The sequence below is a fragment of the Enhydra lutris genome, unplaced genomic scaffold (assembly GCF_002288905.1).
Source record: "Enhydra lutris kenyoni isolate GAN:26980312 unplaced genomic scaffold, ASM228890v2 scaffoldscaffold30, whole genome shotgun sequence".
Taxonomy (NCBI): Eukaryota; Metazoa; Chordata; class Mammalia; order Carnivora; family Mustelidae; genus Enhydra; species Enhydra lutris.
The window spans coordinates 2,326,939-2,351,441 of NW_019154114.1; the positions used below are offsets into that span (position 1 = coordinate 2,326,939).

Here is a 24,503-nt window from a genome sequence, read left to right on the forward strand (position 1 = left end):
AGCTTTACACGGTATTACAGAATCTCGTCTGGAAAAAAAAAAAAAAAAAAAAAACATTTGCAAAACAGATTTGATTTTAAATAAACCATAAAAGCAGCAGACTACAACAGCTCATAAATAGGGTTATGAAAAGATCACAATTATCTTAAATTAGAAATATAAATGGGTCATTAGAAATACTTAAATTTTTCAATGTTAAGAATGAAACCCAGAATTAAAAAAGAATCTGTTTTTATTTCAAAGGTTGCTTCTTATATTGAAGCTCATATTAAAGCAACAGTACAATGTTCATAAAATATAAGTGTGATGCCGTAACATTTCTTACATGTCAGAATACTGATATTTGTATGTATACTAAAATAAGAACTTTAAAATTGTACAAATAGATACATTAAAAATGGCATAGAAATAGGGAGCCTCTCACTGAAACAAGACAGTTATATCTGGCACGTATTAGTTTAAGATGAAAGTAGAAGCAAAAAGATTTACAAGAATCAGCAGTAACAAGATTGATGCTCAAGAGACATAATTGTACATTGTATTGTACATACATTGTATGGGTTTAAGCTGGCTGAATATTATATATTTCAAGTTTAAAAATGCACTACATATAGAGTGTCCATAGTTTAAGGCGAAATTACAGCTCAGAACTGTTGTCCTTTCTAATTTTGTGGAAGCTTCTTTGACAAGTAAAAAAAAAAAAAGAAAGAAAGACTTAGATGTTCATAACACATAAACAATTTCCCTTCATTGTAAGTTCACGTTAGACTTCTCCTTCACTTAAATATTTTGTACGCCAAGTGGTTTTCTTTAGAGAAGTTGATAAACAACTTCAATATTTGCCTTTTTGCAAGAAAAGGTACTTCACAGTATTTACCACTTTGATGTCCTTGCAGTTTTATTAAACGTATCCTCTCTGTAAAACTTTGCTTGTTTTAAATGAGCCTTTCCTTGATTTAAAAAAATACCTGTTTACATATCTTCTAGATTCTTCAGAACGCCAGACACAGTTCTTAAGGCCAAATTTGAATCATTATTGTTAAGAGTCGTCATCAAAAGTGTCTTTGGAACCGTACAAGTCTGCTAGTTTCTTAAAACGAGGTCCCCAGTTCTGTAGGTAGTCATAGTCCAAGTCTGAATCTGTGGTGGCAGATTCTAAGGAGCTGAGGGACCCAGCCACCGAGCCCCTGCCTTCATAACCATAGATTTGGATGGAATCATAAGGAGGGGCAGTCGGGTCGTTATCTGCCTCCTGGATTCTCGTGTTGATGAAGTCATCGACGTCCACGCTGTTGGGTGCTGGCCGGAGCCCAGGTCTAGGCATGTACTGATACTCGGGTTTTATGTCTTTGCGAGGGATAAATCCATTGATCCCGTCTGGATTCTGGAGGGTGGCGATGTCAAAGGCTTCCGTGTCTTCTTCCCCACCTCCTTCGTCATCGTAGGTAATGATGTTCTCACGGACATCTTCTTCCTCAAAGACGATGAGTGGCTCTTTCTTTTGCCTTCTCAGGGTCACAAACAACACTACGATGACTACAAGGAAAGCACAAGAAAGTGAGCACAGGTTAAGCCCAGTATTCCTTGATTTCCTCCCACCGTTGCCGAGGAGGACTCTGCTTACCGTAAGGCATGGTATGCACATGCTCAGAACAGGTACCAGTCTGCAAGTCTACGAAATGAGAGTGTTACCTGGAATCCCCAAAGATGTGTAAAACCGCCCTGCACCTGGCTCTTCCTCTGCAAAACGCTGCCAGGAAAATACGATATCCAAACAAGCTGGCAAGGTGGAACTATTTTGAGCTTTTTACAAATGAATCTGACATTATTTGGAAGCCATCCTTCCAAGAATTAGGAAGATTCTAAATAGACTGGTTTGCAGCCTCTTAAAAATGGCTTATGTTGGTTTCTTTTTCCAAGGGAAGACAGCTGTTTCTCCAAACTTACGAATTAGGGTGTTCCGAGACCTGAGGTCCTACCTTTCCCTGGGAAGGGATGCTCCTCCCTGCCCAAAGGGCTGGGGGTTTGGAGGAGGTGGGGGAGGAGCAGTGATCCTACTCTACCTCAGCAAGAAATTTTATCATAACTGTGGTTGGATTCTCTTCAAACCACTGTAGAGAAGAAGGGAAGTTTATAATGACCCCCAGGAGACAAATCTCCTCTATTTATTTAAACACAGGAAAGTAGCATCCGCTGAACCCCAGAAGAAGCAGCTCTATCTCCCCCTTGAGAGAGGTGATTCCAGGACACTCAGGCAACCTAGGATGAGTGGGCAGAACCGCACTTAAAGGAAAGCTGAGACACTGCTTAAATCTTCATCCTCCATCTCCCCACAAGAGGCTTCTACAATATTCCATGAGAAACCTCTCCCGCACTTTACTTTGTCTAGACTAAAGAAAACGTTTGTGCCTGAACCTGGCAAGGGGTCTGAGAGCCCCTCTGGGTCCACCATCACTGGGAAATGCAAGAATGAGAGCTCCCTTTCTCCTCCAGGGCTGGACACAGTGCCCTGGTACCCAGATAATTCTCAAGAACTCTTGGTTGACCTAAACTCACTGGCTCTTCCCTTTGCAGCTGGGTGCTCTCCCAACTCATTCAATGGAGAACCAGACATCATGGGACAAGCATGAATTTGAAATTTCAAACCCAGAAATCCTTGGTTTGGAAGCTGATTTTTCTCCTACATGATCTCTTCCTGAAGCCCAGCATGGTAAGCGTTACCAGCATGAGCACACTGCCATTCTTACAGAGATGAGATGTTCAGTGTAGGAAAAGCCGCCTAGGGGTCCCCATAAGCCGAGGCTCGCAACCAGACATTGCCTTTGCTAATGAGAGGAGGAGTCAAGTTCCAGCCTGGCCAGGCCAACCTTCATCCAGTTCCTTGAGTCCTTCATGCCATGTCTTTGGCCTCATGATTATTTCTTCTGTTCCTAACTCTTCTCTTTCCTCTTCTAAGGCAAACTATTGCTCAAAAACCCGCCCTCTGCCTAATTTCCTTTTTGCAAAACCTTGTCAGATGTCCCCCTGCAACACCCCCAGATGGCTGCTGCTCCGCAGTCCTGTGACGTCGGCAATGTGCTCATCATAAGCGTCCCCCGACTCTGCTCAGAATGCTCACCCCATCTCCTCCCTGTCGCTCCCGTACCATAAAGTGCACCAGAGCAGGCCCCACCTTTGCCTTGTCCCCAGCTGTAGCCACGGGATACGGCATATCCAGCATAACCAGCCCGCACTCCAGAAATACACGTTTCAAGGATGGGCATCTGATTGCCAAACCCTTCCCACAGGTGCCAGCGGAGCCCCCTTACCCAGGAGAATGACGATGCAGGCAAGGATGGCGATCAGCGCCCCCGTGCTCAGGCCGGCGTTCAGGATGTAGGCCTCGGCATTGCAGGAGAGCAGCGCGCCATGCACGTCACACCCGCACACCTTGATGGTGAGGGTGTTGGTGCTACTCATGGGCGGGATTCCACCATCGCTGATCACGATGGGCAGGAGGTATAGATCCTGCTTCTGCCGACTGAAGCCTCCGCGCCGGGCGTACACCCCTGCGGTGTTGTCTGTTGGGAGAGCAGACATTTCCTCTCAGAGCGGGGCCCCGGAATCATGGCATGAATATCTGTGCATTTGGCTTGGGAGAGGAGGGGGGTGCTCTTTCTGGTCACCAAGGTCAACAACGAGAATCTTTAATCTACGTATCTGTGGAAGCCACAGTCATCTGACATTGCAGAATAGTGTCTCCGTATTTTGGAACCAAGTTTACAAATTGGCTCTTTTTTATTTCGTAGATACAAAGGCCCCCACTGGGAAGCTCACCACACTGTTTTCTGTTTGGGTGTCGCCTTCATCAGATACCACAGTGAAGTGTGGGCTTGGACCACATACCCTATGTGAGTATGGCAGATAATTAAATATATAAATGACAGTGAGAAAAAAACAAACAGAAAAAAATCTTTTTCATGGTTGTGCTTTCCTACTTCATGACAAACCTTTGGCCAGTTTCTGTGTGTGTGTGTTTAAGAGATTTCCAGTCCACACTCAAACCTTGCCCAAACTGTAAACCCACTTGCGAGCCCTAAAGGAAAATATTTATCTTTAAAGAGAAAATATTTTATAAAACCGGTAACAGATTTATAGTTTCTTTGAAATTCAAGCACCATCCACCACCTGGTTAAACATGTCGTGCCTCCTGCCCAGAATAATTCCAAGTTCTCTCTGTGGTCCACACAACACCACCCACCTCTACACAGCGAATCACTAGATTTTTCCTTCATCTGAAGACTTCATGGTGCCTTCAGGGTCACATCCCATCTGTTCCACATGTCCCAGTTCAGCCTGACAGGAGAACTTTCTTCTGCTTCCCAGGCATACCACACTTTGCACATGCCTTTCTAGCTACTGCCCTATGGCACCAGGAAGCTCTTCCTCATGGCATGACAGGTAAATTCCTCAAGCCTCAAAATTGAACCCAAAAGCTATCACATCAGGGAGGCCTTTCTAGACCTCTCCCATCATCTCCTGTTGAAATACCCACTTTGACCTCACCTGGAATGTGGATTTCGGAGGGTAGAGAATTCATCTCAATCTCTCTAGTTTGGACACGCAGTAGACATTCAATAAATATTTTTTGAACAATGGCTTAATTGTATTCTGGGAAAGATTTAACCAAAATTCCAGATGTTGCTTTCCATATATTTCTCAATCTTTTGTCACGTAAGCCCCCCAACTACTTCATCAACATGTTTTCTGAAGATCTGTACCAACCAACAGTATTTCTTCCCAGGCTATATGCTCTGGGGGAAAATTACGTAACAGGTGAAGTTTTGAGTATGTTCTATCCAATTACACACACACACACACCCACCCCCAGAGATCCTCAGTATGGTTTGCCTCTGTTTGTGATTACAATCAGTAACTTACAGCAATATGAATGTTATGACCAACATGATTGCCCAATAGCTATCAGGTTTTGAATGGACTGACAGTACTCTGAATTAGCTCTTGTCATAGGAAGAAATATCTTAGAATCTCTAAATTAAATTGATACATTTTAGGTGAAGGGAAATGTAATGCATTTTCTGTCAGATAAAATATATTAAATATAAAAGGTAGATTCAGTCTGATTTAGGGATGAGCAGATACTCTGATTACTGCAGAAGGTAAGCTGTATGTATGCACTGGTCTTTGACAAGCTGTATAATGACAGATTCCCTGCCCTTCATTGCCAACACCTCAAAAAACAAAAAACAAAAAACAAAAAAACAGAAAAACAAAAAACAAGGCTGAATGTCTAGCCCTCATTTCTGCATTTTCTGAATATTGTATGACTGACATATATTGTTCTTGTCACTGGAAAAAATTATATGTACTATGGAAAGTCATGAAAACAGATAAATAAAATGGCCAAAGAGACTGTTAACTGAAAATTCAGTTTCCTGACTGTTCTCTCCTATTCCAGCCTATACCATTGTTTTATGCCTATGGATTATTAAAAAAATTACATATCTATAATAAATTATTTCAAAATATGTTATTTTTCCCATCTCATACATTTTTTGAGTTCAGATAAGACTGTCATAAATTATAAGTGACAATATCTTTCCCACTTTAATGATATGAGATGTCACTAATGTCACTATGAATAAAAGTGAAAATTAAAAATCAAAGAGGAAGAGCGAATTACTTAAATAGCTTGGTCAAATACACTTCTCTGATATGATCCCCAATGGATCATTTATTTAGTTTATCTATTGGGTCACACCCTGTTACCCAGGGTGTTGGGTTGGAGGACATGTAAACTGACCATTTTGTTTCTGTAAACATGTAGAAGGCACAAATTCAAATCTATTCTTCAGTGTGCCATCCACAAAAAACTGGACCCGCAGATCACAGCACACCGGCTTACACATGACAGTAACTGAAACGTGGATCTGAGCAGGACACAAGCTCTGAATGCAGGATGTCTCATATTCCAAACAAGCGAGTCCCCTCAGACACATTCAAACTATTACAGAAGAGCTCATCGGAGTACCCAGATGAACGAACCATTTACAGTCTCTGAGCAACAGACCTGTAGAATCTTGAGAATTTTTTAAAAAGTTCCTCTAGCCAAACATGTTTCACATATGGATTTTAAGATGAATTTAAAAGGTGGGAAAGAAATGGACTGAGTGTCTCTTCTTGGGCATACACTAACTGCATGCTTTAAAATGAGTCATTTCTCCTATCTAGAGCCTCACTTGTTCATCTTTAAAATGAGGACACTGGTTGATATCAAGCGTACCTCCCAGGAATCAAATAACATAATAAAAGTCATGGTTCTCCCAGGGCTCACAGAAATCCTTCTACCAGAAAACTTTACACCCAGTACTGACATCCTCCAGAGCTGGTGAACTAGAGAACGGTAGACAGATGTGTAGGCTAGAAACGTGACTAACCAGCCCGGCTTGGCACTTCGGTGGTCAATACTGTTTGAATGAGTAAAGTATTTCCCCTCTAGATCCAAATGGCTAAGTACCAAGGGGAGACTGAGCTTTTTTTTGGGGGGGGGGGGGGGGCATTTTAGAGGAGTCAGTGCTCCATCCTGTGATGGTCTTTTTTGTGGTCCATTCTGATCACTGATCTACTAACCAAAAAAGCCAGGAACTTCATTGAAGACGCATCTAGAAAAACAAATTGAAAAACAAACTAACTAGCTGTAATAACAAGAACCGCTATTCTGGAAATCAGTTGTGCATCCTAAATTTGACTACAGACTTTCTGTCATCTAAATTAGCAAGCACTGCCTATCTGTTTTTGAGAGGGTCCCCTTACTTTGGACATACACATTCCTCAGGTTTAGGGTGGCCCATGGGTAAAAACAGGTTCCAAGTGGACACATTTTCAGGGGAGTGTCAAACTGTCACCATGGCTCCCACGATGAAGAGAATAAGGCATTTGTTCTCAATGTTTAAATGTCCAGCAAGAGATTTCGCAGATCCTTCTCCTTTCTAAAACATCCAAAGAGCAAATCTCTCAGTATTTGGGGTCAGACAGGCCTGGGTTTGAATCTTGAGTCGTCTACATATTAATTGCCTGATTTTAGTCTTATTAAGTAAATGTCCTGTTTCTCCATTCTCACCCAGGAAACTAATCATTTGAAATGTTAAAATGATTCCATTCATAAAGGTACTCAGCACAGCGACAGACCAGACCGTTGGAGATGCTCAGTAAATATTAATTCTTTCCTGGAAGCGATCCTCTTTCAGCAATAAACTAATGAGGAAGAGAAACCTATTGGCAGAGAGAGGAAAGTGAATTCCTGGAAATGTCATCGCAGCTTGGAAGGCAACCGCCTCCGCAGAAGGGCTCATCATCCAGAGGTAAGAACACAGTTCACGCTTTTCAGTCCTGGGCACGGTATTTCCCATGGTAAGAAAACGTTTTTTAAGCACCTCGCTATTTCATCCTGACTCCCAGTGTTCCCATCCTTGGCCACAGACATGCAACCAGTTTCATTTTCCCCCCACTTAGGCAAAACCTTGCAAATGGGGTCATTCATTACTAGTATATGTCATGCACAAATTGTAGTGTCTCTATTAATGGAAAATAAATTCAGATTTCAAATTTCCATGTCTATAACCTGGACTCTCTAACCACATGCTGTTTTTACCTACATACTTTGTTATTACACCAACAAAATGTAAAGGTACCTGATAATGATGGTCTCCATGGTACCAGTGTGGGGATGCAAACATAGGATTATGATGATGATGTAGCCCATTGGAGGTACACATACAACTGACATTAAAAAGGGAAATTATGATGGGTAACCAGTCCTCAATTAATAGACTACACTGGGTGCCATCTTCCCCATGCTGAAAGCAGTGGTTTGTTGTTGTTTTTCTCTGACACTGGAAATACTGTTTTTTGGCTGATAACAAGATTTTGCAAAATGGGCATCATACAGGCATAGACCCTGATGTTAAAAATTTGAAAAAGAGAAACCACTACAGCAAAGGCTTAGTACATTGTGGTCTCACCATGGTGTCAGGAGAAAGGTTTGACCTAAGGTGAGGGAATCCGTCCCCAAGTTACTTCACTAAAGCTCTTAAGATGCCCTGATTTGGCCACTCTGTTTCCTTTGTCCTTCTGCCATTTTTCAACCTGATCAGATGGAGACTGTTAAACATCTGGAGAATTAAAGCTAAACCTTGCTCTTATTTTGTTCATTTCTGACCCAGATCTACCTACTGTGCCCTTACTGCTCACACCTGAGACAAAGTAGGTCTATCTACCACTTAAATAGTTCCCACATACTTGAAGACAGTTATGCAGTCGCTAGCAGAATAATCATTATTTGATTACGTTCCTCTGGGCCCTCTCCATTTTCCCTAGAAATGTGGCAATAGCTCTATCAGGATAATGGAAAAAAATATATCCATGCATGTGAGATACAAGTGGATATATATCTATATCTGTATATATACATATATATATGTATATACATAGTATGTGTGTCAGAAGTCTCAATGGAGTTTTATGCTTTAATACTTTTAGAAGTATATATGCTACACAATTCCAAAAGACATCACTGGAAATTTTAATTATTTAGATTTAATTTTTTTTAAGTAAACTCTGCCCCAAGTGTGGGACTTGAAGTCACAACCCCAAGATCGAAAGTCACATGCTCTAACAACTGAGCCAGCCAGGTGCTCCTAGTGATTTAGATTTTTTTACACTCATTTAGATTTGTGATTATTTAAAACTTAATTGAAATTGTTGATGCCATCTTTGCCATCTTCAATCTCAGGGGCTGAAATAATAGAAATTTCAAATAAAACTTGCCAAGTTTGTAGCATCTATATTTTTGGTATTACTTATGCTCAAAGATGACCTTAATAACTTGTGTATACATATTAATGAAGAAAATTGTCTGACCCAAGACTCTGATGGCTATAATGTCTTGCAACTGAATTAAGGAGCTGTACACTAAAAGGAGATCATCACGATCCTTGAATTAACATCTTTGATACTGAGGGATCAGCAAAACATGAATTATAATAAATAACATCATAGAAATAACCATGTGTATGAATGTATGAGATATCTAAGGGTGCACTGTTGGTCAGTATTAATAGATTTTTCTTTGTCGTAATTAGCCACTTCCCTTGAAATTAACACTTCCTCCATTTTTGTATGAGGATAATTCTCTCCTCGGTGATGGGGAGGGAAAAAAAAAAACATATTGCCTAAGTATTTCTTGCTTTAAGACAAGGAAAACTACCAAGGAATTCAGTGGGATATAAACATTTAGGGTCTTTTCGTGCGTTGAGAAATCCCAGGAGTTAGTTAAATCAGCGACCAGAGGAAACCCTGAAAGAATATGTCTGTTCCACCAAAATGACCTATCTTTTTTTGTTGTTGCTGGGCTGGGGAGGGAGCGAGCTCCCAGATAAGCTGTGTTGTAATGGACAAACTGCTGCAATGAAATTCAGGCAGAAGAGGAACATAATTATTTACACAGAGAAAATGGCAGCACATTAAAAGACATCTGCCATTTTGATCTGCCAATAGAGCATCTTCCATATTGAAGCAATTAAGAGGAAGAAAAAAAAGATCCATAGAAATCTATCTGGCTATCTTTAAATAATAAAAGTAAAAAAACAAAACAAATCAAAACAACAACAACAACAAAAAAAAAAAAAAAAAACAAAAAAACCTTTTTGGGATGTTTGGGGGTGCGCAAAAAAAAAAAAAAAAAAAAATTGTTCTAAGCTTAGGAAAAAAAAAAGGCGGGTGGGGGAGGAAAAAAGCTACGTGCCAGTTGGTCTAATGGGGTGAATGTGTCTTGGATGTCCCAATTTACTCAGCCAAATCTGCTTTTCATGCACACTTTTTGTTGTTGTTTTGGTCTGGTTTTTGCATTTTTTTGAGCACTTCAAAGTTAATTCTGAATGCATCAGGTAGTAGAGCTCATTTGATCTGCAACTTGGCTCATCTTTGATAATATATGTGCAAAATGAGCACCTTTCAAGGTCATCTCTTCCTGAATCCAAGCCCTAGATGTCCAGTTTACCTTTGTGAGATAATGAATAATGAATGGAAAGAAGAGGTGGGTTATGGGCTATTGACTCCTCAGAACATTCTGGGATTATAAGGTGGTGTCCTTTTAAGCCTGAGGCTTATGTCATAATATAGTTATTTTTCCTCTAATAATAATGGATCCCTGAAATTTCTGAAGCACGATCACCAATTTCCCCAGTCGTTATTTCATTTTAATCCTTACATTTGGTCAAGCCACTATTTTAAGTGCTGGGACACTGCCCCCACAGAGCTCATGTTCTAGTGGGAGACAAACAGGGAATGAGTGTTTAGAATGCAAGATAAGGAAAAAGAAGAAAAACTAATGCGGTGTTCCTTCCTCAGAAGAGGAAGCACTCAAGATGGGCTGGGGATACCCTGCAAAGCTTCGCTTTAGTGAAACATTTATGGGGAGATCTTAAAGAGGAGGAATAAGCAGGAGGAGTTCATTCCTGGCAGATTAAAGTATATGAAAACAGCTCATTTTCCCATGATCGTGGAAGATGGAAAGAAGAGACTGTAACCAGAGATCTATGAAATTACCTGGTTTTTAATGGAAGTCATAATGACACAAAATATGGAAGAAACATCAAGGGGTAGGTGAAGAAGTTTAACCAAAATAGGGAAGCTGCTTCATAATGTTTAAAGGACTCCTCGCCAATTTGTTGACTTGAAAATCCTGAGTATTTTTGTTGGTTTTAAAGTAAGAACTTATCGTAAGCTCCTGCAACCGTCCTCTGTTGCTCAAATGATTAAGCAATGTTTCTGGAGCTACATAACCCCATGATCTGAGAGGCCTCAAACTTGAGTCGAGATGGCCTATTGGAGAGTGTGCAACACAGGGGTTCTCAGAACCTGGGATGTGTTCCAACTGTTCCCACCTTCCAGTAATTTGGTGCTGTCCTCTCTAAAAACAGCAGTTCAGTATATGAGTTAGGATTGATGTAATAATTGACAATTTTTAAAAAATGAAACAGCAACGGGATTAATTATGTGTCAACTATTCATGTTAGGATTGTTCCCCTTCTAGTGATAAAGAGTAAAACCAAGCATTAATCGCTGACCCATGCTCTTCCTCTATATTTTATCAAATGATCACTGTTTGGAAGAAGAGATTTGGAAATTAAAAATATGAGGTTTCAATATTAGGATATTTCAATTTAATTACTTCAACAAATCATTAGGTCAAAGGACAAAATCATACTCCCTCCTCTGGTTAGAATCCAAAAATTGTGATAAAAATTGAATATCCATTGGTTTTGTTTTGTTTTGTTTTGTTTTGTTTTAAAGTAGGCCCCATGCCCAGTGTGGAGCCCAACGTGGGGCTTGATCTCATGACCCTGAGATCAAGACCTGAGTGAGATTAAAAGTTGGACACTTAACTGACTGAGCCACCCAGGTGTCCCTGAACATTAGTTCTTTTATTAAAATAATAATGGAAAGGAAATTTCCTAACACACACACACACACACCCCGCACAACACAACTCTTAATTTTAATGTTACTACCAATATTATGCTTAATGGTGAAACTCTAGAAACTCCTAAGTAACAAGTAAAATCAAGAATGGCTATTATTATTGCTGTTACTTAACATATTTTAAAGTGCAAATCTATGCCAATAGACCAAAAACAAAAACAAAAATCACCAAATGTTAAAAAAGACAGAGCAAATTGTCATGATTTCCTTTTTATGTAGTTGTCTCCTTAGAAAATCCAGGAAAATTAGTTGAGAAATTACATCACTTTAGAACAATGTCCAATAATAAGTTAATTAAAATAGCTATAGTTTATCCTAAAAATACTCACTTAGAAAATATAACTTAAAAATTGACTTCACAACAGCATCCAAAATATAAAGTAACTAGCCATCAGCTTAATAAGAAATACACAGAAGAAAACTACAAAACCTTCCTGATAGCAATAAAAAGAGAACTGATTCAGTAGAAAGTCAGATCATGCTTCTGGGTGGAAAGAATATTTAAAAATTTTTTGTTCTTAAATTAATCCATAAATTTAAGGTAAATTCAATAAAATTCACGAAGATATCTCTCAGGCACCTGAGAAACAATTCTGAAAATTATCTGGAGGAGCAAAAAAGCCAAAATTTAAGAGTAATAAGAGTAAGAAAATGAAAATAATGTGGAGAAAGCATCCATCAGGTTTTAACATATATGTATATGAAATAGTAAAGAAAATTATAATACCAGCACTAGAGTAAATAGAATTGTAAGAATTAAAATTCCAAAAAAATCTATTATGATTGACCCTTGAACAACATGGGGAATCGGGTACCAACCCCCATGCCGTCGAAAATCTGCTTATAACTTTTCACCTTCCCAGAACTTAACTACTAATAGCGTACTGTTGATCAGAGCCTCACTGATAACATTAACAGTCAATTAACACATATATTGTATATAACATGTATTATATACTGTTTTTCTACAATAAAGTAAGGTGGAGAAAAGAAAATATTATTAAAATCATAAGGAAGAGAAAATACATTTATAGTAGTGTACTGTATTTATCTTAAAAAAATCCATGTATAAGTGGACCCATGCATTCAAACCTGTGTTGTTCAAGGGCCAAGTGTACTATGTAAGGTAGATGATAATAAAGATAGTTATGAAGCAGGTGGGAATGACTGATTATTTCTTAAATGATATTTAGGTAATGGTCCACAAATGGGGGCTATATATTTATTTCACATGGACGAATGGTTGAAATGGGAGATGTGTAAGAAAGAAAATATAGGTGAATACTGACATCAATTTTGGATGAGGAAAGCCTTGCTAAAGATAGTATTAAACAGAGAAAACCTAGTACCAAAAGTGGATCATCTATAATTACGAACACAGCCAACCAGAACTGAAAGGGCATGGAAATACTGAGAAAGTCTATGCAGTAGGTATGACAGGTCCAAGGTTAATAACATTAGAAGATGAAGAGACTTTAGAAATCAATTGCAAATTGGTGAATATATAATTCAAAAATTCAAAATTCAAAATTTGGGCAATAATTCAAAATTCAAAAAATGGGCAAAGAACATGAATAGCCAGTTTACAAAAGAAAAAGAACAGAAAATAAATGATCCATACTTATTTTTTTAAAAAAATCCCAGGTTTACTAATAATGAAAGGCATTGACATTTTAAAATGTGACTATATTTCAACTTAGCAAGTTGTCAATGATATAAAAAGAGTAGTAATATCTAGAGTTGTCTTGAATGTGAGGAAATGAGACCCCCACCTATTTTACTCATGGTATTATAAATGTTTCTGGTAGTATACATATTTCTGATGGGCAGTTTGTCAATTCAGTATCAAAGGCTTTTGATCCAATAATTCCACTCTAGAAATTTATCCTAAAATACTACTTAGATATTTGGCACACACATATTTGTGTGAAAACAATGTACTTTCACAATGGTCAGTTGAGATCAGACACCATTACAGTGGAAGTTAGGAAGATATTTAGATGTTGACATAAGCGTATGGGTGCTTGTAAATGTGTATCACGTATTGGGTGGGAAAAAGTGGACATGAATTTTATGATGGCCTTTTTTAGAGATCATATATACATATATGCCAAGAAAAAGCCTGGACAGAAATAAAAACTAGCAGTGATTATTTCTGAATAGCATATTATCAAGTTATTTTATAATTGGTATTAACATTTCTGCTTCTTTGTATTTTCTAACTTTCCTACAAAGAATATGCATTAAGTATGTAGTAGAAGAAAATCATAAAATTCTTCACAAATATGTTACTACAATTATTATGACTGTGATTAAAATTGAACCCAAAGTACAATATGTCCCCTGTTCACTTTCCCTTGGAACCTTAGATTGGTACATTGAATTTCAGGTTTTTCCTCTTCTGAAGATAGTTATTATTTGACTACAGGGTAAACAAGGTTTTTTTTTGTTTTTTTAAGCATTAATTAGAAAAGACATGAGCTTTATATGCATAGTATAGTGTATACAGCCTATGGTACCCTCCAGGAACTCAAGTTTGTTCGTTGTTTCACTGATGGGCAGTGTGACCTTGGGCAAGTCTCTGAAGGTCCTGATGTCTCATATGCCTTCTTTATCCAGAAAATGGGGATAAAAATATTCATGCTGAACCTTGTGAGGCTATTTGAGGAATGAAGTAAAACAATGGTCATGACAAAGTTTTTATAAATTAATGAAGAGCCAGATAGATGGGAAGGGTTATTCTTTGTATTTTTTTTTTCTTTGCCCTTTTCTCAACCATTTCACATTTCTTGTGTTTTTAGAGATGCCATAAGGCTATTTTCAAAGTAAATGCATCTCAAAACTGGGGCAGGTCAGCTCTGGTGCCCAAATAGTGCCCAAACAGCACCATTCTTGATATTAACAGCCCAAGATGGACTTAAATGTTGAAGAATCATCTAGTGTTCTACTCACTGGCTGCCTCCTGAGTCATCTGCTAAACTGGGCTCCAGAATAGAGTAAAGGAAAACGAAATAGAAGGCTCGGATGTATTAAGATGGCTTCCCTCCTCATATTTCTAAAGATCCGTAATGCTTATGCTGAGTTTAGGCAAACACAATCCTGATTATTTACATGGCATAATGGAAGTAAACACTCAAGGAGAAAGAAACCTGATGCTTTTACTCAGCGTGATATAAACCATTATCTCATGTTTTCTATGGAAAACAGTCTCAGCCGAGAAATTTGGTAACTCAGTAGTCTATTAATAGGATGTGGAATGTGATTACTCCTTTTGGATTACTTCAATATGTAATTACTTCTAGGAGCTAGCAGAAAGAGACTCTATTAAATGATAATTATAGGACTGTATTTGCTTTAAGGTTTTGTAATAGCTCTAAACATGGGAGTTTTTATTAACTGTTTGCCATAGTTAATAAAGTCATTTTTCTTAAAAAGTAGCAATTCCCTGCAAAAGTGGTGGCTCTGCACAGGATTAGACTCTTACAAGAAAAGGCAGGGGAGATGGAGTGGGTACTGGGCTGGCTCATCCATGGTAATAGAATCTCTTTGAAAATACCAATGGCATTCCCGAAGTGTGACAAAGTAACATACTTATAACTCCCTAGAGAACAATATGTCTTCGTATAATGTTCTCAGAGGGTTAACAGCAGCTAAATATTATTGCACACATGAAAACAAAGAAGACACGGCATGTGATGGAGGCGAAGCTGGCACAGTGTGAAAAACCCAGAAACATCTGCTGCGTCAGGTGTTTCTGACCTGCTGACCGCAAATATGAGCCGACAGACCATAAAAGAGGGGGTGGCATAAGACGCAGGTGAGAACAGCAGTGTTTTCCAGACAAATGAGTCAATCACCTCGTTGTTGATAAAACTAAATGTATGCTGAGATATTTTATAAGAAGTGTCTTCTTCATCATAAAACTGACAAAGCCTAGGCTTATGTCAGTGTAGTAATCCGTCAACCTAGCATGGGATCCCAAAAGAGTTTGGGGACTAAGAAAACTCCGAGAATGGAGGCATGGATTCCCATACATTGAAGTGTACACATATCGTAGAAAGTATTATGAAAACATCATGTATGCTACCTTCTTCAGTTCAGCTCCAGAAACACTTATTACATAGCCACTACATGTCAGGGTCTCCCTGTTTTGGAGAAACGTACCTTTATGAAAGGAAATTCCTATATCATACACTTGTAGCCCGAGAGGAATGTGAGCTTGCAGTTGAGAACTATTCATCTATCTCAGTGCTGGGTAGAGTTATCTCTTAAAGGTGCTTAAGGCACTCACAGGTGCCCATCAACCAAAGCCAACAAGTAAAAGAAAAGCCCTAGACAAAATAGAAAATTAAAGCACTCCAAGTACTTTACTTTTTACTTTTCTATTTTAAAACGGTAGGAATCATTTACAAAGTGAAGGACAGGTTGTTTTATAGGGTTCCATGGAAACACAGGTCTCTTGTGTAACTACCTTCCCACCCAGGCTCTCAAGAGCATGACTGCTGCAGAGAGCAAGGCATCAGGAGAGAAAAGTCTGTCATGGCACCTAGGACAGTTTATCCCACAGTCTCGTTGGCTATGTGCTTCATTTATTTTTTTTTTTAAGATTTTCTTTATTTGAGAGAGGGAGAGCACAAGCAGAGGAACGGGAGAGGGAGACAGAGAGAGAGGGAGAAGCAGACTCCCCACTGAGCAGGGAGCCTGATGCAGGGCTTGATCGCAAGACCCTGGGATCATGACCAGAGCTGAAGGTAGATGCTTAACCGACTGAGCCACCCAGGTGGCCCTTGATATGTGCTTGATTTTAAAAAGCCATAAGTAAATGTTCAAATGAGGTCCAGAAGTAATAATAACGTTATGTTAGATCCTCCTCCTCAACTCCAAGCAGCATGGGGAATTCCTTTACTTTAATAATCCACCCAGGAGAGCCAGTGGTTTGGGCTGTAACCTCTAGGTCTAACTCTTAGGTGGCTGATTGACTCTGCACGTTACTTGATGGCTCTGGGCTTCCTTTTCCTCATCTTCTGGTGGGAAGGATAATAATCACCCTGACGTACGGTGTGTTGAGAGAATGCGATGAGAGAGTGTCAGAAGGGTCTGGGTATGGTGTCTGGAGCACAGCTGCTGGGATTTATGATAGTGATAACAGTGATGGGAAAAGTGATGATACTTAGGAGGTTAACTTCAGCTCTTCTAAGCCCGCTCTCAGTCACTGGGAAAGCAATCAATCCATAACCTAGTGCACAGAGAGTGTGTGGCTAATGAAAGCATATGTGCTCAGGAGGACCACCTTTTACCCCTATCCGTCTTCCATTTCCATAGACCTGCATTGTCACTGGCTTACAGGAATAGCTGCAGACCAAAATAGCCTGGCCCCAAGTCGAGAAACTTATTTTTTGATCCTGGCTCACTACCCACTTTGTCAAGAGACTCAATCAGTTTGGTCCTATACAACAAGAACAACTACTTCAAATAATTTGTGAGTCTAGAAACTCGCCGGTGAAAGGAGAAGCAGGAATGATAATAAACTTTGCCATGTTTACGGTTGCCAAACGATGCTTTGTTCATGCCCTTCAGGTGACCTAATTCTGCAACCAACTTTAGGTTTCAAGCTCTGTACCCAACCACACTGCATTAAAACCACGCTTGGAAAGGACGGCCAGCTCTAAGATTACATCGCCTTACAAAGTTGAACTAATCTCTTTTAATGCTTTACTTGATATCAATATTCATAGAGCCATGCTTCCTCCAATGGTGTATCAACCTCTTAAAAAAAAGATAAATGAAGTTGTTTGCATATTGACCCTGTAAGCTTCCCCAGTTGGTTTTCCCACTGCTTCATGAATATCAAAAGCCAACAGAAAGAGTAAAATAAAATTACTCACTTATTCATATGCACCAAATGAGCTCACATGCCTCAAAAATAAAGGTGGTATTATTACTTCTTGTTTGTTCTTCAACAGAGAGGCATTATTAAGATTAGGGGGAACACTTGTGCGCTGCCATATAAAAGCCATTCATTCTCCGTTTCTACTTCTCTGAATGCATAGGAACCTTGGTACGAACCTCTGTTGTCTCTGACAGTGAAATTTGGATTGTGAATGATTTCAGGGGGTAGACTGAAGATGAATCTTGGTCCGTTGGCTGTGTCATCCTTGTCGTCTGCACTAATTGTAACAATTGGCTGAAACAGAAAGGTGGCCCATAAATTAATCATGCTGACATTGCCACATCGTTTATTCAAAAATTCCTGGCTGGCGAGAAACCTGGGTTTAACAAGAGAACATAGCTACAGAGCTGAAGTAGGGCTCTGAAGCCCTCTTGGGCAGTGGGTGGTATCTCCAGGAGAAGCTCTCAAGAATAACCCGTTTCCAAGTGCCTCGTTTATAGCCAGGGGAGAGGAAAGAAAGCATTATTACCTGGTTAGAAAGTGGCTTGGTCTGATCGCTCTCACAGATGAAGCCTTCATAAGGGGCGGCAAACTTGGGAGCGTTATCATTGACGTCAAGGACCCTGATGGCCACGGGGACTTTGGCTTCCTGATGCCTGTTGTCTGAAAGAAGGGAATTCGGACAGTAAATACAAGCCCTTCGCGACATTCCAGTGTGTGAGCCAGCTTGAGCACGGCTGGTCTATAGATAAATAAGCATCTACAAATCTTGTCTAAGGGTTCTGCTGCTCTGGGTTTAAACAATCCTGAGTGACAGCATTAAGTGGGGAATCCTTTGGTGATGGCTATGAGCTCCAAGCTACTGAGGGCTATCAACTCACATGCCAAGACTATACCCAGTTCTACCAAAAAAAAAAAAAAAAGAAAGAAAGAAAGAAAGAAAATATCTCAACGTGTTTATATGCCGTCTTTGATAGAGAACCAGGAATAAATTTTGAAGTTTGGAAAAAATATGCTTAAGACTGAAAAAATATATTCGATCTCAGCTGTCTGTCATTTTCCAGAATATATAGAGAGTCTGATGGAATAAAATTTGGTAAAGTAGAATCAAAACCCTTAGGAGAATACTTACGGATTTCTGCTGCAAAAACGGATATGTTGAGCCAGGCGGTTTCCTCTCTGTCCAAAGGTTTTGTGGTTTTAATAAAACCGTCCTCTGGATTGATAGTGAAAAACCTGTCGAGGTCAGTGTGACGATCGATGGAATACCTAAGCAGAATGTAAATGAGGCAATTAGACAGAGACATTCCGAGCAGCTTAATATTTGAATATTTTCTCCATGCTATATTTAAAACAACTTTTTCAATGAAATGCTTGAGCTAGGTTTCCTTTTTAATCAAATTTACTTTTTTAACTTCATACATGAATCTTTTATAGAAATCATTTTGCCACATTGGAATTCTTTATTCAGTACAATGAATGAAAGAGCTGTTTAGCATATATTTGATTGAGAAGCGTAATGACATGTTGCATATTTCTTCATATTTACTACAATCACCCACCATCTGAATATTTATGAAATTGCATTTGGGAAGTGGGACTGCCTTGCTCCCAAACTACTGAGAAAGTCACAAATGTATCAGACCTTTATTAGATTTTTACAATATTAAATATTAAACAGTTTTAAGTTTATCTAAATTTATCATGAAGGATCATTTATGGTCCTAAAAAAATCAGTTTTGTCTTTATTTAAAGAAAAATGCTAACTCTGTTTTGATGAATGAATTTATTTAGTTTAATTTATTTGGTTTTAGGGGTTCCCAGGGAGCATCATTCTGAATTCCATGGTGGACATGAAAAGCGGGCTTGGTCAATCATTTGTAGAACGTTCTCCACACACTTTCATAACGGGCTGTGCCTAATAGCATAGCTAGAAAGTTTTAGCTACTCCTGTCCACTAGAAAATTTGCTTTTTTCTAATAAAAGACAAAATAATTTCCAGAATATTACTGGATTATATTTATGGTAAAGGGAGGAGGGAATGGAACAAGAAGAATGGCCTACATTGAGGTGTGGTAAGTTAACATATCTTGCCCAGGATACCTGGAATTTTAAGAACTGGAGTCCTGGCTTTAATAAGTCTGTTGACTTCCAAAGTCCCTTTCCTTTTCACTCTGCCATAACTGTCTCCAAATGAAGAGCGAAGGTGGTTAAGTTAACTCTGGGAGTTATACTGGGCTTCCTAAGTTTACTGGGTGGTTTCCTGCTCTTGGAGGGCTTGGCTGTGCTTTTCTAAAGTTTACAGAATACCTATGTCTGAAGGCCTTCATCAAGGGTCATAAAAGCCAAGATATATTATCGGTGGCAAAGACCATGGACGTCAGGTATTTTAATCCCTTCAATTTACAAATGATGGGATTTGCAAATGGCCGATTATCTATAGTTTCTGGGGGAGCCAGTGCTAGAATCCGGATCTTCCAATTCTAGATCATGGTGTTTCCACAGAAGTCTCCCACATGGAGCTGCACTTCACAGTATAAAAGACAAGAGCTCGTCTATGATGTCATTAGACACTGAAGCTCCCTACGGGAATGGAATGATGAATCCCCCGCCCCAGTCAGGAAACTGAAGATAAACCATTTACCCCTCATAAATGTCAGAGAGGCTCAGTAACATAGCCTTCAGCACATACCCCTCTGTGAAAAGGAAGCAAAAATAACAGAATTTCTTTTCCCCCTGCTACCAGGGAGTTTACTATCTAGTTGGCATGACAAGACATACTCACAGGGAGAAGGATAATTAACAATGCAAATTGCTGTTTTCTGGAAGCAAAGGGCATGAATTTTGGTTTTGTAAAGTCCTAGATAAAAGTTCATGCTCCAGTACATATAAGCTCGGTGATGTTGGAAAAGCCACTTCAGTTCTTTGAACCTCAACTGACTTATCTCTTTAATGGGAATATTAACAGTACCTAGAGTTTAAGTTTATCTATAAGAATTACAGAATTACATGAAATGATGATACAGGATAAGATACATAACCTAGCACCTCACACACTGTAGACAGCACAACAAATCATGGTTGCTCTTCTCTTTCTTGTTGCTGCTGTCACTTGCTGTGGACAGATCACGGAAGTTCTCAAATGTCAATCTACAGAGTATGACCTTCATCCTACAGCCAGTGAAAACTTACAGAAGGTTTTTGATCAGAGGAACAAATAAATGGAATCTGCCATGGGGTGGGCAAGGTGGTCTAAGCAAGAGAGAGAGCAGAGGACGGGCAGGGACGTGGTTAGGCTCTCAATGAGGTGATGGTCCAGGAGCTGGTGGTGTAGGAGTGAGAGCGGGGACAGAAGACTGTGTGATGAAGAGAGCACTGGCAGGAGGCTGGGAGAGTCCTAGAGAGTTCCTCACCTGAGTGTCAGAGAAGGCGACATTGAGAAACGCAAAAACAAAGGCAGCTTAGCAAGGAGAGGGCAGAATTCCACGAGGGATATGCTGCCACGCTAAGAGACTAACAAGTCAGCTCTACTTCAGGTTTCACAGAATCAATGTGGAGTCAGGTTTACTTATTTTTTTTTTTAATGTTTTTAAGGGTGTCACAATAAATATGAGCTCAAAAATAATTTTTTAAAAAATGAGTGAGCCAGTGAAGGAGAAAAACAAGCGTGTGAAAATTCACAGCAGACAGCAGACTAGGTACAGAGTAGAAATACGGAGAAAGATCAGCCCTGAGGTGGAGAATCGGGAGCGTTAATTCAATTCAGTCATGCATGTGTAGGAATGCTGTACATGAGGGGACAGGCAGAGAGAAAGGTCCAAGTCAAAAGGTTGCATCTCAGGGAGCCCCCACTGCCTGGCCAAGGATCAAAGACTGGTGAAAACCCCAGGGTGCTGCTGTCTCAGGCATGAACAGATTACTGCCAAGGTAGCTAAGAAGAGAGGATATCTCCAAAAGCCAACGGTGAGCAAAAGTGTATCTCATGCTATGGAGTCTGAGAAGAAAGATCTGCAAAATTTCTATGTAGCTAAGAGTCTGGTTGACAATACCGTGTCCTAACCACATGTCCAAGGACACAGGTTCTTGTCCCAGCAAAGATAAACGGGAAATTTAGGTAGAGGGGACAGCAGGACAGGAGGCAAACATCATAAAAGATTTGAATGTTCTATAATTTGTTTGGGGAACAAGGACTGAGTGGGTAAGGGGGGGTTCAAGGGCGGTACTGAGCATCTTTGGATAATTATAGACACGGAAATTGCCTACATGCACAGAACAGCTACCACTGAAAACATGACCCAAATAACCAATCGCAGATGTGGATTCCGGAGGCATGAGGCACAGAGGAAATGAGCAGTTGTTTCAAGTGTTTTTACGTCATCACTCTCCCAAAGCGTTGCTAATGTACCTAGATATTCTAAGTTAACTCATTTAAAATCTATAGCGTGGACAGTTTTGAGTAGTTTAAAGGTGTTGTTACACCGACCCTCAGTCACTATACAATGTTTCCTCCTGCATAGCGAGAACACTGTACTCAAACCTTCTTGGGAAATTTTTCATTGGTGACTGTTGGGCTAGAGTAAGAGGCTCAAACTGGACTGAAGGCGGATCTGGACCGAAGTCCAGTCTTCAATACTCAACTGGCTGTGCGACTTTGAAAGATGCATTTCACCCCTTTGAGACTCAGTATTTCCATCTATTGCATCCAAAGCAGTCATAGTATCAAAGGATGTCTGAGGATTGGTTTCAATAACTTAATGCAACCCATTGTCTTGGGCTGAGAAGATGCCCATTAAGGGCAATTCTCTTCCTTTCTCCCAAAAGAGAACATTCAAGGATTTAAAGGCAATTAACAACATTTTCCTTCCGGTCTTCCTCCAGGCCTTTCCGCAGTTTCTACGGTGTCAACAGAAAAACTCCATTGTTCACGGCAATTTTTTTTTTTCATGCCAGATTTGTTTACTTTTTTCCTCCAGCTTTACTGAGGTATGATTGACAAATAATAAAAGGTCTATATATAATGTATACAATATCGTGTTTTTTTTTTTTTTAAAGATTTTATTTATTTATTTGACAGAGATCGCAAGTAGGCAGAGAGGCAGGCAGAGAGAGAGGAGGAAGCAGGCTCCCTGCTGAGCAGAGAGCCCGATGCGGGACTTGATCCCAGGACCCTGGGATCATAACCTGAGCCGAAGGCAGAGGCTTTAACCCACTGAGCCACCCCAATATCGTGTTTTGATAGTATACTTTGTGTAATGATTACCATGGGCAAGCTAATTAATATATTCATCACTTCTCATGTTACCATTTTCTGTGTGTGTGTTGAGAACACTTAAGATGGATTCTCTTTGCAAACTACAAGTATACATTTTAAAATATAGTTAACAGGCTGTATATTAGATCTCTGGAACTTATTCATTTTATAACTGGAATTTGTACCCTATGACCTGTATCTACCCATTTCCACACCCCCTAGTGGCAACTACCCTGAAGGCACCATTCTGTTCTCTGTTTCTCAAAGTTTCACATTTTTTTAGATTCCACATATAAGTAGTATCATGCTATGTATGTCTTTCTGGGTCTGACTTATTTTTTTTTTTAGCAGAATATCTACCAAATTCATCTAAATTATCACAAATGATAGGATCCCCTTGTCTTTTTAAGCCTAATTTATAACCTATCTATACATGTATATACACACACATATATACACAGATACATATATGTGTATATATAAATATATATTAAGCATATATATATTTATAATCTATATATACATGTACACACACCCATATACATCATATTTTCTTTATCCATTCATCCATTGATGGATACTGAAGCTGTTTCCATGTCTTGGCTATTGGCAATAGTGCACCAATGAACATGGCAGTGCAGATACCTCTTCAAGATAGAGCCATTATGAAAAACTGAATAGAGATTCCTCAAAATGCAGCTGGCAGCTGGGTTTTTCCTGTGGGCTCTAGCTTATCAACCCTGGAACCAGACAGTCCCTGACGCTCTTTGAGTGTGCCAAGGACAACGCATAACCTAAAGAGTCACTGTGATTTTGTGTGCTGAGCTCTGTGAGGTGGAACCTGCATCTGAACCATCAGTAGGGTGCCCTGGAAGGGTTTTGAGGGAAGGTGACACCCAAGTGGAGGCGGGAGACATGGGTACCATGTGGCAGGTCTGAAGGAAAGGGGAGCAGGGCTCCCCTGGGGAGGAAGAACATGCGAAGGTCAGGAATCAGGAGAGAGTAGGTTCTGCTTCAAAGAATAGGAAGTGGTCCAGTTTAGCTGCCACTCAGAGTCTGATGCCAAAGTAGACCAAAAAGGGAAGAGATGAGCAGGGCACAGCAGGAATCCGGGTGGAGAGGCTCCAAGAAGAGCCTGACACTAAATAAGAGGGTTGGGATTATTCTGGAGGGAGCTGCAAGGGGGAACGCTTTGATCACTGATGACTGAAGTCCGAAGTCCGCTATGATGTTTGGGGGTGTGCTTAAAAATGCTGTCTGGCTGTAGGACAACAGACAGGTGGGTGAGACACTGGAGGCAAGGAGACCAGGAGGAGGCAGAGGAAGCAGTCCAGGGAGATAAGAATCAGTGTGGGGCTCCTGGTGGCTCAGTCGGTTAAGTGTCTGACTCTTGATTTTGGCTCTGGTCACAGTCTCGGGGCTGTGGGATCAAGCCCTGCATTGGGCTCCCCACTCAGTGCAGAGTCTGCTTGTTCATCTCTGTTGGCCCTTCCTCCCATCTCTCTGGCTCTCTCTCTCTCTCAAATAAATAACTAAATCTCTAAAAAAAAGAAAAGAAAAGAAAAGAAATCAGTGGAAGGGCCATTTACAAATAAAAACCTGCTGGAAGCCAAGCCTGGGGCAGGTTCCAGGCAGCTGTGCACTCATCCCTTCTGCATCTCTGACGTGTGACCAGCCTTCTCTGGCTGTCTTCCTCCCTTCTCATCTCCGTCCTCTTCCTCATCAGCCTCCTCAGTCATTAACACACGTTGGGCCAGGGGCCCAAAGGCCCTCCCCGGGGTGAGGAGGAGGCAGGGTTCTGAATCACTTTTGTAGGTAGCT

General features: G+C 40.0%; 1 protein-coding gene across 1 annotated transcript in view; it reads right to left on the reverse strand.

The window, feature by feature from the left end:
* Positions 1 to 214: 214 nt before the first annotated feature.
* LOC111152935 (cadherin 11) overlaps positions 215 to 24,503 on the reverse strand; it is a 147,550-nt gene continuing 123,261 nt past the window's right edge. Inside the window, exons 9-13 of the mRNA XM_022511679.1 lie at positions 18,564 to 18,700; positions 17,961 to 18,094; positions 17,608 to 17,725; positions 3,309 to 3,560; positions 215 to 1,536 (exon numbers count right to left, since the gene is read on the reverse strand). Of these exons, the coding sequence (XP_022367387.1) occupies positions 1,040 to 1,536; positions 3,309 to 3,560; positions 17,608 to 17,725; positions 17,961 to 18,094; positions 18,564 to 18,700 (1,138 nt within the window). The 3' untranslated portion in view covers positions 215 to 1,039. The remainder of the gene's footprint in view (positions 1,537 to 3,308; positions 3,561 to 17,607; positions 17,726 to 17,960; positions 18,095 to 18,563; positions 18,701 to 24,503) is intronic.